Source organism: Spinacia oleracea, chromosome 1 (assembly GCF_020520425.1).
Source record: "Spinacia oleracea cultivar Varoflay chromosome 1, BTI_SOV_V1, whole genome shotgun sequence".
Classification (NCBI taxonomy): Eukaryota; Viridiplantae; Streptophyta; class Magnoliopsida; order Caryophyllales; family Amaranthaceae; genus Spinacia; species Spinacia oleracea.
This window is the reverse complement of record NC_079487.1, coordinates 5,712,958-5,730,229: the sequence shown is the minus strand read 5'-3', so window position 1 is coordinate 5,730,229 and position 17,272 is coordinate 5,712,958. Positions and strand designations below refer to the sequence as shown.

Here is a 17,272-nt window from a genome sequence, read left to right as displayed (position 1 = left end):
GTTAAATCAGAGAGTGCTACTTCTTCAGAGCCTAGGCCATATCAGAAGAGGACTCGAGTTGAAGAGGAAGGGTGTGACTTGCAACAAACATCTACTCGATTAGGAGAAGTTGTTGGTGCTCTTAAAAATTTTCGAACAACCAACTTGATGTGGAAAAGCTTCATGAAGAGGTAATGAAGGTGGAGGATTTTGATAAATAGTTCGTGATGCCGCCTTTGGTCATTTGGTTGAGCGTGAGATGCTAGCTAAAGCATTTTTAACAAAGAGTGAATCACTTCGTAGGCTTTGGCTCCAAAAGTTCGTAAAGTCTCTACATTCATATTAATATGAGCTTGATGAGAGTGTTGAAATTGAGTAATGAGTTTGTGAACTATTATTCTTTCAAGTTAGACTATATACTAAGCTTGTGAAAATTTTTGAGTTTGATAATATTACTAGTGAAATATTTAGGTTTTGATTAAATACTGCATGTTATACATACTAGTTGTTTTATATTCTAAAATTATTGTTATGGTTAATATTTTTTAATGAGTTTATAATATTTTAGTTTGGTAAAAAAGAGGGAAAACCGTCCCTAAAATAAAGGAAAAAAGAAAAGAAAAGAGAAGAAGTGGCTAGTTGGTGAAGTTGCTTTTTAGTTATATCAAACATTGTAAAATGATAAGCAAGGAAAACCAATTTCCTGCAAATCGAACAAGGGAAAACTTGTAGAAAATGTATTTACTCTGTAAATGATTTTCCATATAAAACCATTTTCAATTGAAAACGTTTTTCATCGTACCAAACGGAGCCTAAAGTGCTATTTTACAAAAAAAATTTACATATGGAGTAAACTCCTTTCTTGCAAAATTTGGTGCATAATTGTTTTTTTTTTTTTGGCATTTGCCGTTCTCGAAAGAACCAAATGATGGCTCAGACCGTTTAAAAAATTTCCTACAAGTTACTCAATCCGGGGGCACTAACTAATTCAATCTAAAAGTCCAATTCGCAAATTCTAAAAAAAAAATCAAAACATCCGCCATAAATGAAGAATTCCCCAGAAAACCCCCAATTTTCATCAACAAGAACAACACAAACGACAATCTCAACAACAACAACATCAACTTCAACAACGACTGAGTTTCAAGCAGTTGATGATGATTGGGATAAACCCTTTTCAAATGAAGAACTGGAAGCCATTGAAGCAGCTTTTGAAGCTGCAACTTTAACACTTTCTTCGTCTTCCATCAAAACCCCACGTAGAACTTCTGTAGTTATCGACGACGAGGAAAATGCCCGACCCACTACCCGCCGTCGATTGCCCGGTTCAATTTCCTGCTCAAATGCCGAATTGGGTTCGCCTCTAAATGCGGGTTCTTTTGCCCTAACGCCGTGCTCTAGGAATTGGGCATTCCCCCAAGGTAAACCGTTTAATGTTATGAATTTGTTTTATTTCGTTTGTTTCCTGGAAACTAGGATTTAGATGGATTGTTTTTTGATCATATTGGTATTGTGATTTGTGGGGTAGTAGCATTTTGAGAAGAGGGTTTCGTCTTTGATGTAATAAGGGATTGGATTTTTTAAACTTTGTTTGTTAGGCAATGTGAAAATGAAGTATCAAGCATTGAATTTTGGGGGCCGAATTGTGTATTCCCGGTCGACCGAGGAGGTAGAGGAAGCTACATTGCAGATTTTGGAGTTTCTTGAGGCTCAAAAACGAAAATCAGGCAGGGCTGTCCTTGGTCTTGACATTGAATGGAAACCGAGCTTTGATCGAGGTTGGTTTACACGTTTTTTATTCGTGATTTATTGTTTCTTTTGCAAGATTAACAAGTTTAGGTCCTATTTTAGCCTCTTGCTGGTTTGCCTGTGTGCTGATAAAAACATATTGTAGGCTTAAGTCGCGGGCTGTAACTATTTTCTAGGGACTGATGCTTAGTTTTAAAAAGCGAATTTTTTGCGCTTAAAGCTCGGAAGCTCAGAAGCTCACAGCAAAACGCTTCTGCCAGCCGAAGCCTAGCGACATGCAAGAAGCGCGCGCTTCCTAGCGCTTCGGTGCTTCTGCGCTTCCTACCGCTTTTGCGCTTCTTGTAGTCTGGGCACATCTGACCCTTCTTTTTTAGAAAAAATAAAGCCACGTGACTCTAATCTTCTTTTTTAAAGTATCACATGATTTCTTTTTTATTGAAAAGCGAATATTTGGGAAGTTTTTGAAAATCCTAGTGCAATTTTCTCCCGTAGCCCGATTTCTCTAGTCTTCTCGTCGGATTTCTCCCGTCGGATTCTGAAATTTTCTTTCATCGTTTTGATTTCTCCTTTTTTTTCATCTTTTCTTTCCATATTTTCTCCATATTTTCTGAACTTTTGAAATTTTATTATTCCTTTCCGGGTGCGCTTCGCCTACGAAAAGCGTGCGCTTGCGCTTTGCGCTTAAGCTCCAGGGCCCTTTTGCGCTTCAGTGCGCTTCGCTCTTTTTAAAACTAAGGACTGATGCTTGACTTTGTGTTTTAAATGGACCAATGAACAGGAAGTATGATCCTTAAAAGTATGTGCACTTTTATTGCTGGTGAGTAGCACATGATCGATAATGTGGAAGTACATACGAATAAGATTTACCATTATTAGAAATTTATTAGCATGTAACTTATAAATTATAATTATATGATTAAGTTGTTACTTTCAGTTTGAGACTTTGAGGCAAGATCTATACTTCTTAATCTCTCTTTAATTGACTGTTTGTGATTATAACTTCTTGTTGGAGGGATCTAAGAGTAACCTTTAGCTTTTGATCACCCTAAGTTACTGTATGATATGTTTTGAGGGTTGTGATTTCACGTATTGCTTTTGAACTTAGACTTTGTTATCACACTTCAGTAGCCTTTAATACTTAAAGTCAAATTTCCCTTCAGATGATAAATTTTGTACCATTTGACTTCAGTCGTAAACGGAATTTCACACTTAGCAATTGTTATGCCTTTGCACCATTGACAGTATTTGAAAGGGCGCAAGGTGCAGTTGGTATTAGAGGTCCTTCTGTGGTTGGGCCTAGGTTAGGGCAGGCGTGAGCACATTTCTTATAATTAAATATTGTGTACAGAAACAGGTAGCAGAAATGGAACTAATGCAGCCAATCTTGCCTCAAATATATTTTTTGCTGTAGCATGAGTTTTTATTGGGGACCTCAAACATGAGCGTTAAACTAGGTAGCACGGATACGGGTACGGAAACGGATACGGGTACGGGTACGGGTACGGGGACAGAAAACGGCAAAACCAAAATTTCCAAAAACGGGTACGGCTTGGATTCGGCAAAAAAAATTAAATAATATATATTACTTTAAATTTTTAATAGATATAATCTCCATCTAATTTTTGTAGAAAATATACAATGATGTGTTACACACTTACACTGTATAAGTGGACAAATAAAAGAAGTCCTAAAATATCATGGAGAATAGTAAAGATCCCTCCAAACAGTAAAAGAATATTATAAAGCTAAAAGGTAAAACAATAATTTCTAATTAAAATTCAATTATTAGAAAAAGTAAAAAAAACAAACCAGCCAACTGTTTTCTTGTAAAAGACAAAAGGCTGGAAAATAATAAGAAAAGAAATTGAAGAAATAACAAAACACGTAAACCCTAAAATAATTAAGAGAACAAGATAATCACCGCGAGGCGGCGACCGGAGAGGGGCGAGGAGCGAGGAGCGGCAAGGTGCTGATACGCCGGCGGCGCTGGAGATCCGACAAGGAGTCTCCCCTTTCTCCGCTTCCTCGCTTCAGCGCTGCACTCAAGTACTAAGTTGTTGGTTCACCGGTTGCTACGAGTCGTCGAGCCAACGGTGGGCCGGTGGCGATGGAGAAGACCGGCGGTCCGACAGCGAGGGTGAGGACCGACGGCTAGGGACGGTTCGAAGACTAAGAGAGGCGAGAGAGAAAGTGGTGAATTTGAACAGGTAAACCCTAAAATGTGAGTTTGGGCTGGGTGGGTACGTACCTTATTTTCAAAATCCGAATCCAAGCCGTCCCCGGTTTCATCTGAACCGTACCCAAATATGAACCCCGTACCCGCCCGGTTGGATTCGCCCTGGGTACGTATCCTGGGCGTACCCGTACCGTACCCGTACCCGGTACGGGAAACGGCACCTCCCAGGCGTACCCGGGCTTCATAGGCGTTAAAGCCTTTTTCCTCCAAGCTTACAAAAAATCAACCTTTTAAGATATCTACTTGGTCAACCATTCTGATGGACCATATGCAACTTGCCTTTGTGTCTGGAGTCTATAGTCATGCTGCAAATCTTTTCTAAAGCTCAACAATATTACCAGACGTTGTAATATTACTTCCATATCGTCCATCTCCCATGAATTGTGGATTTTGGAGTAGAGACTGTTACCAACTTTGTTTATGTATAGCACACAATTTCTTTGCTATTGACCTTGATCCTTAAGCATAGATAACCACTTGTGAGACCTATTTCCCCTAGGGAGTGGCGTTTGATATGTCTTCCTTGATCACACCTACATTGTGGCTAGATTCAAATTCTCTACAACTCTTTTGCACTTGGCATAATCACAAAGCGTTGCTAGTGCTTAGCCCCTAAGAAGGTGAGTTTGCTCTTATATCTCTTATTATCTTTTGTATCACCCACTTAGATGGTTTGTACCCCTTGGTTTGACAAATGTGATATCCTAAATTCACTTGAAAAGTTAAAACTTAGGTAATGGCTTCTATGGTGCGCTTGAACTTTATATATGGTAATATAGGCCCCTTGATTCCTTCCTCAAAGCATAATATGGGTCGATATATCACGTATTGGACAATACATATTGTTTTTTCAACTTTCCTAGCTAATAATTCTTGAGTCTTGAGGGGCTGTTACGTAACAGCATAGAATACCAATCAGGTATGTGCCGATATGACTGATATAAATCCCATATTGCATCTACCTTGACCTCAATAGAGAATGCTTGTGTGACGCGCAACCATAACTGTGGTCGTCACCGCACCACAATTTTAAAACCCGACATTATATAGCTTTTCTACACCTGCCATTGCACTGCTTTCTAACACAACTTTACCATTGAGATTTACTGCCTATTTCCTGATCTATAGGAAAGGCAAAATTCTAGGGCATTCATCGTCGTACTATATGCATAAGAAAAGCCAGTCTTTCTGCCAAGTAGCATGAGAAGATCAATCGGCAAACCAATTGTTACTCAGTTTCGCTGTGGGCTTTGGTCCAATGTTATTTCTCTTGACATCTATTTGAATTTCTTAGAACTTATTTGTATAACAGTCCAGCTCATTGAGGCCTTCTAGAGGTTACTTCAGACTGTATCATCCCAACTATCTGTGTAGACTTAGAATCAATCTAGTGCAGAGGGCTGTGAGGCTCCCAACTTGTTTGATCTCCAGAAAGGCCGTAATTAGTCCATTATTCCTTGTCCATGGTTGCAGGGCATATTTTTCGAATGTTTAAGACATGACTAAAAGAGTTCTAACTCCATACTTTCTTAAACCAATTACGATTTTGTTAACATGAACCGTAAACTTGGGTACTTGAAATTCCTCCATTCATTCATTATCATTATCCCATTGCCTCAAAGAGGCTCCCGCAAGAAGCGGGGTAAAGGGGGGTCGGGTGTACGCAACCTTATCCCTGCAATTGCAAAGAGGTTGTTTCCAATTGACCCAAAAGCGATAACGGGACGACAACTACTCCAACGGTGCCAATATTTGACAGGCTAAAGTCGTATCACTTAATCAAAGATAAACCTAATTCCACTAACAAGGTAGTAAAGGAAGTCAGGATCGATTCCACAGGTAAACATCGTTCTTTCTACTATTTAAAACAAGGTCTAGACTACCGGGAAACAAGAAAATGATTGGTTTGAGTATTAAACTACTCCAATGTAAAATAGGGGTAAAACAATTAATAAAAGGCCTAGGGCATATGTTGACCAATAAACAATAATTCAGGATGATAAACAATACTAATAATCAATAAAGCGGTTAATCAGACTAGCATGCTCTCTCGAATCGATACTAATCATATACTTGAAATTAACAGGCTCCCGCTATGTATTAATCCCAATTCTATCTATTGAAACAAGCCTAAACATCAAATTGCATCTCTCGAATCTTAACTTGATATTGCTAGACTAATACAATTAAACCTGTGCAAATCTAATCGCATAGTAAATGAAAACAATCAATAGGAATTAACCAACAATACCAACATTCAATCATCCTTTCATATTAGTTCATGGATTCCCAAAACCCTAGAATAAGACTACTCACACATATTTGAAATAAAGAAAACAATATTATTCAATAGAAACAGAATTTGAAGCAATTAATAGAACAAGGAAATGAATTGAATAAACAAGCTAAGAATTGAAATATTACCTAAACGAAGAACGGAAGATTAAATGAAAGTTTCGAACTTTGATTGAAATAATAAAACTGTTTGGAATAATTATGAGAGAATAACCAAGTGCAAAAATAAACTAAGTACTTAATACTAGAAAATAAGATGATTACAATAAACTAGGGGCTTAGTAAAAACGAAAATAGAAGCTAAAACGCGCGTCCAGGGGTTGTCGTCGCCGGCCGCCCGATCGGGCGGATGAAAGATCTCCAACAACTGCTGCAGGATGGCCGCCCGATGGGCACCGGGCGAATGGCGCCCGATCGGGCGCGTGCCTTAATCATAATTCTTGCCCGGTTGGTCTCCATTCGCCCTCCAGTCCTTGGGCGACCGGCTTGACGCGTCCTTCATCATAATCACCGAGTCTAACTCTTGGGGCTCAAACATGCACATCCTAGGCTCCCAAGAGTTTACAATAATCGTCCCGAACCTCCTCGGGATCGTGTAGTGGCCAAAAAAAACAAGACGAGCCTAAAAAGGCCAATTTCCCATTAAACAACCTGAAATCTCAAGACACGCTACACAAAACCCCCAAAAATCAAAAATCTCAACCTCCTCTACTCTAATGGCTTCAAGACCGAAAATGACCTGCACCGGGGCTACAAGGAGACAAGAGGAAGCGTCTACATGTCAAGCACCACAACCAACACGGATTGAGTCCGACTCGGATTTTCCGGAAATCATTCTAACGAGCGAGGAGCAACGAGAACGGCTCGCCCACCTCAAGAAGAGGGAGGTAATTCCTACTCATTTTATTTGTCAAAAATCTTTAAATGAGATGGGAATTGAGAATGATGTGAAAAAATTATTTTTTGGTGTTGGTCTAAAATCGATGTATAGCATGTTTAGATTGACCTTCAGAAGGTTAACATTGGAGTTTTAAAGTTCATTTGAAATACAAAAGAATGCGCATAAGGACATAGTCCGTGTGTTCTTTAGACTAACGAATCAAGATGTTCAAATGACCATTAGGGATGTTGGTAGGATCTTTGGATTGAATACTGAACATAGGAGATTCCCTGGCGGTGGCAATTCACCGATTCACTACACGTATTGCTCTTGGTGGGTTGATCACCCAAATTGTCATGGTTACTGTAAACTTTGTTGAGGCAAGCCATGTGCCGGTTCAGAGAAGTAACTTACTGGATTTGACATATTTTGCATCATTGCGCCGGCTATACGCCGAGCATCAGTAACTTCGCCCCGGTTCTATGTACTGGATGTTAGGGAGGGATAGGCTTTTCCTTTTGCCTGACCCCGAGGGCCGCACCAGCTTTCGATCGGGCTAGCGACATTACCTTTATGTGGTTGAGAACATTGACCCTCTACCCCAGCCACAGCAGCCCGAGCCTCAGCCTCGCGTCTACTTTCGTAGGGGAGGGCGTCAGGAGAGAGAGGTGAGACAACAGGGTAGCCCAGCTCCACAGGGGGAGCATCGCTCTTTGGAGGAGCGTATGGACAGGCTTCAGAAAATATTTGATCACTTCGAGAGTGATCACCAGAGAGCCATGTTCTCCATCTACGACCACTTTGCTAGGCAGGGTATTGTATCTTAGGAGGCTCAGCACCCTTCATGGTTTGGCTATCCCCAGAGGATGGAGTTCCTGGTGCTAGGGGCACCTTCACACCCACTAGCTACTACGGGGGATATGGAGAGGGTACTAGCGGTCATGGTGGTCGGGCATGTGATGATATAGATGATGATGGCGAAGGACATCAGGGATGATTGATGATGATGATGGGTTCCATGCCCCTTTGAACCAATGAGGACATTGTCTAATTTAGCTTTGGGGGTATTCATTTCCTTGTATATACTTGGTATGATTTCTCTTCTTCCTTTCTATACTCTATTTATTGCTTTTGTGTGTCTACTGCTTTATTTATAGGTTAGATTTACCTCTTTGAAAAAAAAAAAAAAAAAAAAACGTGAGATTGAGACAATTAATTCCCTGTGCCCCTTTGGTTCAAAATTTTTATTTGATGTTTCAAGGTGATAAGACAGGTGAGCATCACGGATTGGTTTGACTCTTGTTAAAGGTCAACTTTGCCCTACTTGTCATATGCATATTGCTGGATTGTGGTTAGCTGTGAGGTTTTGAGCCTTAATTCTTCTGAGTGCTTAATTCCTGGTCTTACATTGATCTGAGTCTTTGGTTTTCGACCATTAGTATGCTTAACACACTTGTACTTTGCGTATGATGAAAGGCCGTTCTTTAGGAAGCCTTCAGACGATCATAGATACATTTGTTCCTGCTTTTTCTTTCTCATGCTTAGCTTTGACCGTTCTTTTATTTAACTCCACAAAATAACCCTTATTAACCCCGTTGGTTACTTGTCCCAAGTCTAGCTTGGGGGAGCTATCATATGTTGGTATTGGTTCTCTTTGTTGGGATGGTTGGCTTTCTAGGCCTATGATATCAGGGTTGTGCACTTTTGTTTTATTGGAAGTGAATTTGGAAGAGGTGTAATTAATAAGTGGCGCCTAAAGCTTGTGGTTACGAGTATTTTAGTTTGTACATATTTAGCTGTTTCATTTTCGTCGTTATTTCAATTCAAAATAAATGCCCTTCCCACCCGAAAGGGAATTGGGCGACGCATTGCAGGCTATGATCCAACCTGTGGGGTATTTTTGAGGGAAAATGAGACGGTGTTGCATGCTCTCAAGGAGTGTGCCCTTTCCAAGGCTATCCTGGGAGAGTCCAGATTTGCGTTTATGCTAACTTGGAGGTGCTGTTCATTACTGGATTGGTGGGAAAAGGGGTTTGCAGAGGTAGGATTGCCTGACATGGAGGAGCTCCTTACCTTATGTTGGGCAATATGGGGTGCTCGAAACCGTGTTGTCATGGAGAATGCAGTGATTATGCCACCGAAGGTGGTGGCATACGTGGCGAAAATCGTGGCGGAACTGCAAGCAGACGAAGGATCGAGGCTAGGGGCCTGCAGGAGGCGCAACCCCATGCGGTGGTGTGGACGAAGCCAGGGGAAGGGTGGGTCAAGGTGAACGTTGATGCAGGATGTTTGGGTGAGGTTGGGACTGGTTTGGGTGCAGTTGTTCGGGACAACGGGGGAGAGGTGTTGGGGTGTATGGTGTGGCAGGGAAGGGAGAGGTGGGAGACTCGGGTTGCAGAAGCCAAGGCTGTCTTATTTGGCTTGAAAGTGAGCATGGAGATGGGCTGCAGGCAGGTGGTGGTGGAAGGTGACTGTCTTCCAATTGTTCAGGCACTGCAAGGAGGGAGGAAAGATAACAGCAGTTTGTCTCTTGTGCTTGAGGATATCCGTGATTTTAGCTCTATGTTTGATTCCGTTCGATTTTGTTTTGTTAAGCGTAGTGGCAATAGGGTAGCACATCACTTAGCCCATTACCAACCTTGGGAGTTTGGGCAACGAGTGTGGCTAGATGATTTCCCTGTCAGTGTTTTGGCTGCAGCCACGACTGATTTAATCTAATCCCCTCGAAGGGTTCCTTAAAAAAAAAAAAAAAAAAAAAAAAATCAAATCAAAAAAATCCAAAAAAATGTGTAATTTATGTTTGTAGTGTAGAAAAGCAAGGAAAAAGGGTAGAAGTTGGTTCATATTTCATATTGTTGGTTACTTCTTCCCTTATGGTCATATTTTGGCTATTGATGAGTTTATAGTCTTTGGAGATGGGTTTAATTGGTGTCATCTGTTATATTTGCTCCCCGAGTTAGACTTTACACTCTCACATGTCCAAAATACTCCTTACCCCTTGTTTTTACCCGGTCAACATTACAAGCTTATATAAAGACCTTTTTGATCATCGTGCAATGTGTGTGCAAAAATAGGTTGAAAGTAGTCGTTTATCAAAGGCCAAAGAGTATATGTGCATTCCGAGTCGACTCCGGCGTAGGTTGAGTATTTATGAGAACCTTTAAACACACTAGTGTTGTGAGTTGGGAGGGGCTACTCATGGTGTAAAAACTAGCCCGAGTTAACTCGTATCGCCCGAGTTAACAAGGTTTTGGAGGCTGGCGATACGAGATATCCCGAGTTGTAAAGGTGTTTTTAAAAACGGCGAGATCTCGGCCGGTTCAACCGATCCGAACGAATTTTGTCCGCATTAAACGTTATAAACCTCACATCTACTCGGTTTTCAGTCGAATTCCCATGTTTTCGACAAAAAGAAAGGGAAAAATGAAAGAAACGGAGAAACTCCATTGAAATAGAGTAGAGAACTCCATTTTCAAATCTAAAACAAGAGAGGAGAAAGAAGGTAGAGAAAGAAATTCATTTTAATTATGTCGCGTGTACGGTTTAGGGGAGGGGGACTAGGGTAGGTAGTGAATGGGGTTGAACTTTTTAAATTTCAAATTCCTACGCGACAACCGCGACACGGTCCGCGACTAACGCATCAGTTCCGTTACCGAGACTCCGCGACCGTGACCGATACCGCATTTTTTATCTATGGGGCTACTACTCATTTGATAGTATGCATGTTCATAATGAGAAGGTGAGTGAACGGGCCACATTTGGTTCGCTTAGCCCGCCACATAACGAGAGGAGTGATTCACTTGGTGAGACCCAATCTTGATTTTATGCGTATGCCTTGTGAGCCTTGTTTGAACTTTGTACAGGTTGATGTGTGACTGTGGGGACTAGAGAATTCAATCATGATATATGCCTACCTTGATTTGATCTTTGTTTTATCGTCTACATTTTTTACATTGATCTTGGGGTGAGTTAATCGTCTATGTCTCATTGATGCTCTTTCCTTAAGGACAAGGAAATGTTTAGCTTGGAGGAGTTTGATACGTGCTTTTTATATAGAGTTTTCACCCCCGTCCCTTAGTACTTTTCTGTGTTAAATGAGCTCTTAGGAACCATTTTGAGTACTAATATGTAGTGTGTAGTGTGTCTTGAGATTTCAGGTTGTTTAATGGGAAATTGGCCTTTTTAGGCTCGTTTCGTGTTTTTTTGGCCATTACACGATCCCTAGGAGGTTCGGGACGATTATTGTAAACTCTTGGGAGCCTAGGATGTGCATGTTTGAGCCCCAAGAGTTAGACTCGGTGATTATGATGAAGAAGGACGCGTCAAGCCGGTCGCCCAAGGACTGGAGGGCGAATGGAGACCAACCGGGCAAGAATTATGCTTAAGGCACGCGCCCGATCGGGCGCCATTCGCCCGGTGCCCATCGGGCGGCCATCCTGCAGCACCTGTTGGAGATCTTTCATCTGCCCGATCGGGCGGTCGGGCGATGACAACCCCTGGACGCGCGTTTTAGCTTCTATTTTCGTTTTTTTCGTTTTCTTTGGGCAAGACTATAAATACTAAGCCCCTAGTTTATTGTAATCATCTTATTTTCTAGTATTAAGTACTTAGTTTATTTTTGCACTTGGTTATTCTCTCATAATTATTCCAAACAGTTTTATTATTTCAATCAAAGTTCGAAACTTTCATTTAATATTCAGTTCTTCGTTTAGGTAATATTTCAATTCTTAGCTTGTTTATTCAATTCATTTCCTTATTCTATTAATTGCTTCAAATTCTGTTTCTATTGAATAATATTGTTTTCTATATTTCAAATATGTGTGAGTAGTCTTATTCTAGGGTTTTGGGAATCAATGGACTAACATGAAAGGATGATTGAATGTTGGTATTGTTGGTTAATTCCTATCTATTGTTTTCATTTACTATGCGATTAGATTTGCACAAGTTTAATTGTATTAGTCTAGCAATATCAAGTTAAGATTCGACAGATGCAATTTGATGTTTTGGCTTGTTTCAATAGGTAGAATTGGGATTAATACATAGCGAGAGCCTGTTAATTTCAAGTCTATGATTAGTATCGATTCGAGAGAGCATGCTAGCCTGATTAACCGCTTTATTGATTATTAGTATTGTCTATCATCCTGGATTATTGTTTATTAGTGAACCTATGCCCTAGGCATTTTATTAATTGTTTTACCCCTATTTTACATTGTACTCCCTCTGTCCCAGAATAGTCGTTACACTTACCTTTGCACAAAGTTTTAGGTGATAAGTGGTTGTTTGGTTATCAATTATTATTTTATTGAAAAAGTAGATGTGATAGGAGTTAGTGGGGTATTTTTTTAATTGAATGAGAGAGGGTGTGGGGACAAAAACAAATTTAGAGAGACAATATAATAATTGTGAGGTCATTCCTAATTTAGAAGTGTAACAACTAATCTGGGACAGACGAAAGAGGAAAGTGTAACAACTAATTTGGGACGGAGGGAGTAGTAGTTTAATACTCAAACCAATCATTTTCTTGTTTCCCGATAGTCTAGACCTTGTTTTTAATAGTAGAAAGAACGTTGTTTCCCTGTGGATTCTATCATGATTTCCCTTACTACATGGTTAGTGGAATTAGGTTTATCTTTGACTAGGTGATACGACTTTAGCCTGTCAAATTCCTCCCTACTCTTATTATCTCCCAAAACGTGAAAAATGTTTTTTACAATTTTTGTTTCAAAATTTGTCCTATGAGTTATATTATATAGCCTTTCAATTGGGAACTCAAGTCCCAACTCCAATGATTCACAAACTTAGACCTTTCTCATTATCCTTGCTTGTTTTGAATGCTGCCTAAGTTCCTAGGTCCTCGAAACGTCAAAGATACCCTTATTAAACCTTATTCTTTTTAGGACTTTCCCTTTGACTAGCCATGTTCAGTTCAATCCTAGCTCCTCTTATGTTATGCTTGCTAGGATCTTTAAAATACTTTAAAAGGTCAGGCTTCAGTCGCTTGACTCTGGATTCTGGAAAACCTGAAGCTCCAGCTCTACTATGTCATGGAACACAGCTGAGTTTGGCTAAAATCGTGCTTTTCAATGCATTAAAGTTGGCAATCTTGTCTTGCCTTCCTGTTTATCTTCATACTGTTAGGGCTTGTTTGGTTGACATGAGAATTAAATTCCCATAGGAAGTTGTAATTCAAGGAAAATTAGTTCTCATGTTCAATTCATGGGAATTTCTTAAAATTGTTTGGTTGACAACATGGGAATTAGAAATTCCCATGAACTTTGATTGACCAAGGGGACACTAGGTAATTTACCTCCCCTGTTTTGTAGGAACTCAAAATTCTCATGAATTTCAACTTCCTCCATTTTTACTTTTTTATGTCAACCAAACAACTAGCCAATTTATGAATTCCCATGAATTTTCACTTCCCCCATTTTTAGATGTCAACCAAACAACCCCTTAGTTGACTCATGCTCCCAATGTTCTGAAAGACATGAGATGCGTTAAGGCAGTAGGGCACTGGAGCCAAAGCACAAGGTGGACATTCGCATAATTTGAATGTAACCATATAAGGGAATTTACCCGAAACATGGATAATTTAGTCACTGAAAGTATCACTAACTGAAAGTATCACTAAGAGAGTAGCCTGTTTTGCACACCCCAACTATGTCCTTATTTCATTTTATTTCCATTGCTTTTTTCTACCTTGGTTTCATCTGCTTTTGGGTTTCAAAAATGTGTTTCCATTTGTTGGAAAAATCTGTGATTCTCAATGGGACTATGTTCTTCCCTAACGTCAGAGGCATGAGTGCTTGTAAGACTGAGGAATACCAACTGGATTTTACTTCAATTCCATCCCTGCGGATTTCCATTTTGTGATTGCATTGTCAATTATTAATTCTAGTGGTCAAGATTTTACCACGATCTTTGAGTTGAGTTGTAGGGTTGTTATTAGAGAATGAACCAAGTGTCACTGTGTCAGTCTTTCACACCTCTTATTACTCAGAATTAATCATCACTGTAGAAGTGCAGATGCTATAAGCTATGTTGCTACTTTGTATAAACAAGTTACTTTCATATATACTTCGTGCACAAAATAAATTTTATGTGAAAGGAACAAGCTGAACAAGGGGAACTCTTGTCTGTTTTGTCACTCTACAATTACATCTATTTTATTGAAAAGTAGTCTGTTTGAATCTGATCCTTAGTTCCTAGACTTCCTACGTACTTATTTCCTTGTTCATAAGCTTTAACTCGGTTATCTATTGTATCCTTCTCATTTAGTTAAGATGAGCGAATTTTTAGAACATCCCCATGGTTTTTTTCCCTCCATATCAATGCGCTGTCTGAACTTCTTGTGTATGTCATTCGGTTTCTGAACTAGTTATGAAATTCTAGTGTGCAATTTAATGGTATCTTTAACCTCTGTTGTAATCTTTCTATTTGTTCTTTACTCGCCTACTGTTATTGAACTCCCTTTCCCTGCTTAATTTTTACTATTATCCATAAATTTCGTCAACATCTATGATGGTGTCCACCTGTCTTTGTTTCTTGAACACTTTCCTCTTTTCGTTCTTGTACGATTACTAGTTAGATGCGTTATTGTGATATAGTTCGAAGGTTTACGAGCTATCCCCAGAAATTGATGGGAATCTCTGTTCGCTGACTTTATGATTGTAGAATGTAGATGCTTAAAGTGAGTGTGTTTTTTAGCCTTCACTTCACATTCACTAAATTTGCGTTCTAGGTATTCCACAGGGAAAAGCTGCAGTCATGCAAATATGTGGGGATATGAATATTTGCTACGTATTGCACATTTTTCATTCCGGAATCCCTGGTAGCCTGCAATCTCTTCTTGAAGATTCTACATACATCAAGGTTTGTATGTTTTAAGTTACTGTGCATAAACATGAACCTCTTCTTTGATAGTGATTAACCTTGTATTGTTCACAGGTTGGAGTTGGTATTGACAATGACGCTGTTAAAGTCTTCCATGACCATAATGTGTCAATAAAATCCTTGGAAGATCTATCCAGTCTGGCCAATCAAAAGCTTGGCGGTGTACCAAAACAGTGGAGTCTGTCTTCACTGGTTGAAACTTTTATTTGCAAACAAGTACTTAACTGGTACCTCTTGCTTTTACTGGTTATTGGTTATTGCCTCCCTTGATATTCTTTTTGGTACTTTTGCTGTATAACTGTATTCAACTTTAAACGATTTTGCCTTATGTATGCTCCAGTTTCTTCTTGTTACTTTATGATCACCATAAACTTTGCTTGTCAGTTTCTTAATTCACATTTTCTGGGTTTTCTGTAATTTTCTTAAAGATAGAAGTAGTCATTAACTTGGGACATGAATGCAGCAACTTTCATGAGAAATTTCTCTTATATAGAAATCATATCCAAATTTGGGCCTGGTGCCCAGAACCTGCCAGCTGTGGGTTCTTTTCTTCACGCAGTTTTGTGATAATTTAAGTTGTACAGTATTTATTGAGTCTTCATTTCACGATTACAACAACATTCAAGGTTGGTTCATTGTCATCATTCTTGGAGAGTATTACTATAGAACTGCCGTTTAGTACAGATTCTGCTGTTAGCAGTATTTGGTGACTTGTCTCTCCCTTCTTTAGCCCTTGAATTGTGATTTTTGTGAGGCTTATCCTTTGTCACGAGTTACTTAGTAAGGGATCATTAGAAAACAAAGTTAAATGAATCAATTTTGTTGACAACCATTAGAATTAAAAGCGGCTGGTTCCACTTAATATTCTGATAGTTTGGTTAGATGAATGTGTTGCCAATCCTAATTGCTTTCAAGGCTATATGATATATCCCAGTCTGCTTAGTTTCACTATGAATCCTAGGCCATGCTGTTCCTGTGTAATTCCAAGAAATCAAATCTGAAGAGTTTAGGCTGCATCAACTTGGTTTTCCATCTGTGCTATGGCAAGTATCAAAAGATTGATTTACATATGGATAACGTCACATCTTTCTTGAAGCATTTCCAGAATTGTTTTATTGTTTGTGTTTGTATTTGTCTTCCGTCATAATTTTGTCACAACAAAAAGCTGTTGGCTCTTGACCAGCGATTTCTTCACGTGTCACTACTGTGGTTCTAACTTTTCTAAGTTATAACTATTCCCGACGTTACTCTTTTAGCTTTGTTATGTGATTTTGTGAAAGTACGGATTACCAATTACAAGTTGGTGTATGCAGCTCTTGAAGCCTAAGAAGATTAGACTAGGAAATTGGGAAGCCGATCCTCTTTCAAAGGCACAGTTACAGTACGCAGCAACTGATGCATTCGCTTCTTGGTTCCTCTATGAGGTAATGATAATCAGTGTGTTTTATCTTATTTTAGCACTTAAAAACAATCAAGTTATCATCTTACTATTCTGCATTTCCCCCACATTAGGTGCTGCAGAGTTTTCAAGAATTACCCGAGAATCAGAAGAAGAATTAAATCCTTAAAAAGCTTATGGGAATAAAACTGATTGAGCATCGATCACTATTGGAAGTTAGCAGGTTGTCCATAGGAAACTGAATCAAGATGCAACATGCCTACAAGTCTACAACCAGGTTTCACTCCACATATTTATATCATCAATATTTTTTCAAGTCCAGTTATTATTTGTTCCAAGAGGACTAGCCCCTGTAACGCTAGGAGAGGCAGGGTTGAACCCATTTTTAGGACTGTGAAGGTAGACATTAAACCTAGATGAGAATCGAAACCTCAACTTCAATGTCGGCAGGTTTGTGATTTATCACTCGATGCAACTTTCTGTACCGAACCACCATCATCAGAACCGAAACGGGTCGCCTGGATGCAACTATTTATGCCGTGTTTATCACCATTCACCGGGGACTACGTAGGGGTCTGAAAAACCATCCCATATTTATTTAATTCAATGTATGTGTTCTCTGAGTTCTGAAATTAAATGTGACCATGTTGATTCTTCTGATTATGTTCTTTATCCCCTGAATCCTGATTCCTGAGATGCTATACCATGTTATTATGATTACTATGTATGTAATCATAAGGAGCCCCATATTCATTATTTATTCCCATAACATTTCCTTTTTTTTTTATTATTATAATTTTATAATTTTAGTTCCCTGAATGTCACTCTATGTGAAAGTGAT

General features: G+C 39.4%; 1 protein-coding gene across 2 annotated transcripts; it reads left to right on the top strand.

Moving 5' to 3' along the window:
• The first annotated feature begins 857 nt into the window (after positions 1–857).
• Positions 858–17,218, top strand: LOC110794210 (3'-5' exonuclease). 2 transcript variants are annotated; one of them, XM_021999155.2, is made up of 6 exons: positions 858–1,400; positions 1,578–1,757; positions 14,881–15,011; positions 15,087–15,248; positions 16,346–16,456; positions 16,545–17,218. In XM_021999155.2, exons 1-6 carry the CDS (start codon positions 1,025–1,027, stop codon positions 16,590–16,592), a joined length of 1,008 nt encoding a protein of 335 aa, XP_021854847.2. In that variant the 5' UTR covers positions 858–1,024; the 3' UTR covers positions 16,593–17,218. The 2 variants fall into 2 exon arrangements, 1 of the variants encoding a protein (XP_021854847.2); XR_008926271.1 differs by having other exon boundaries at positions 863–1,400; positions 15,087–15,259; positions 16,545–16,582.
• Positions 17,219–17,272: the final 54 nt, after the last annotated feature.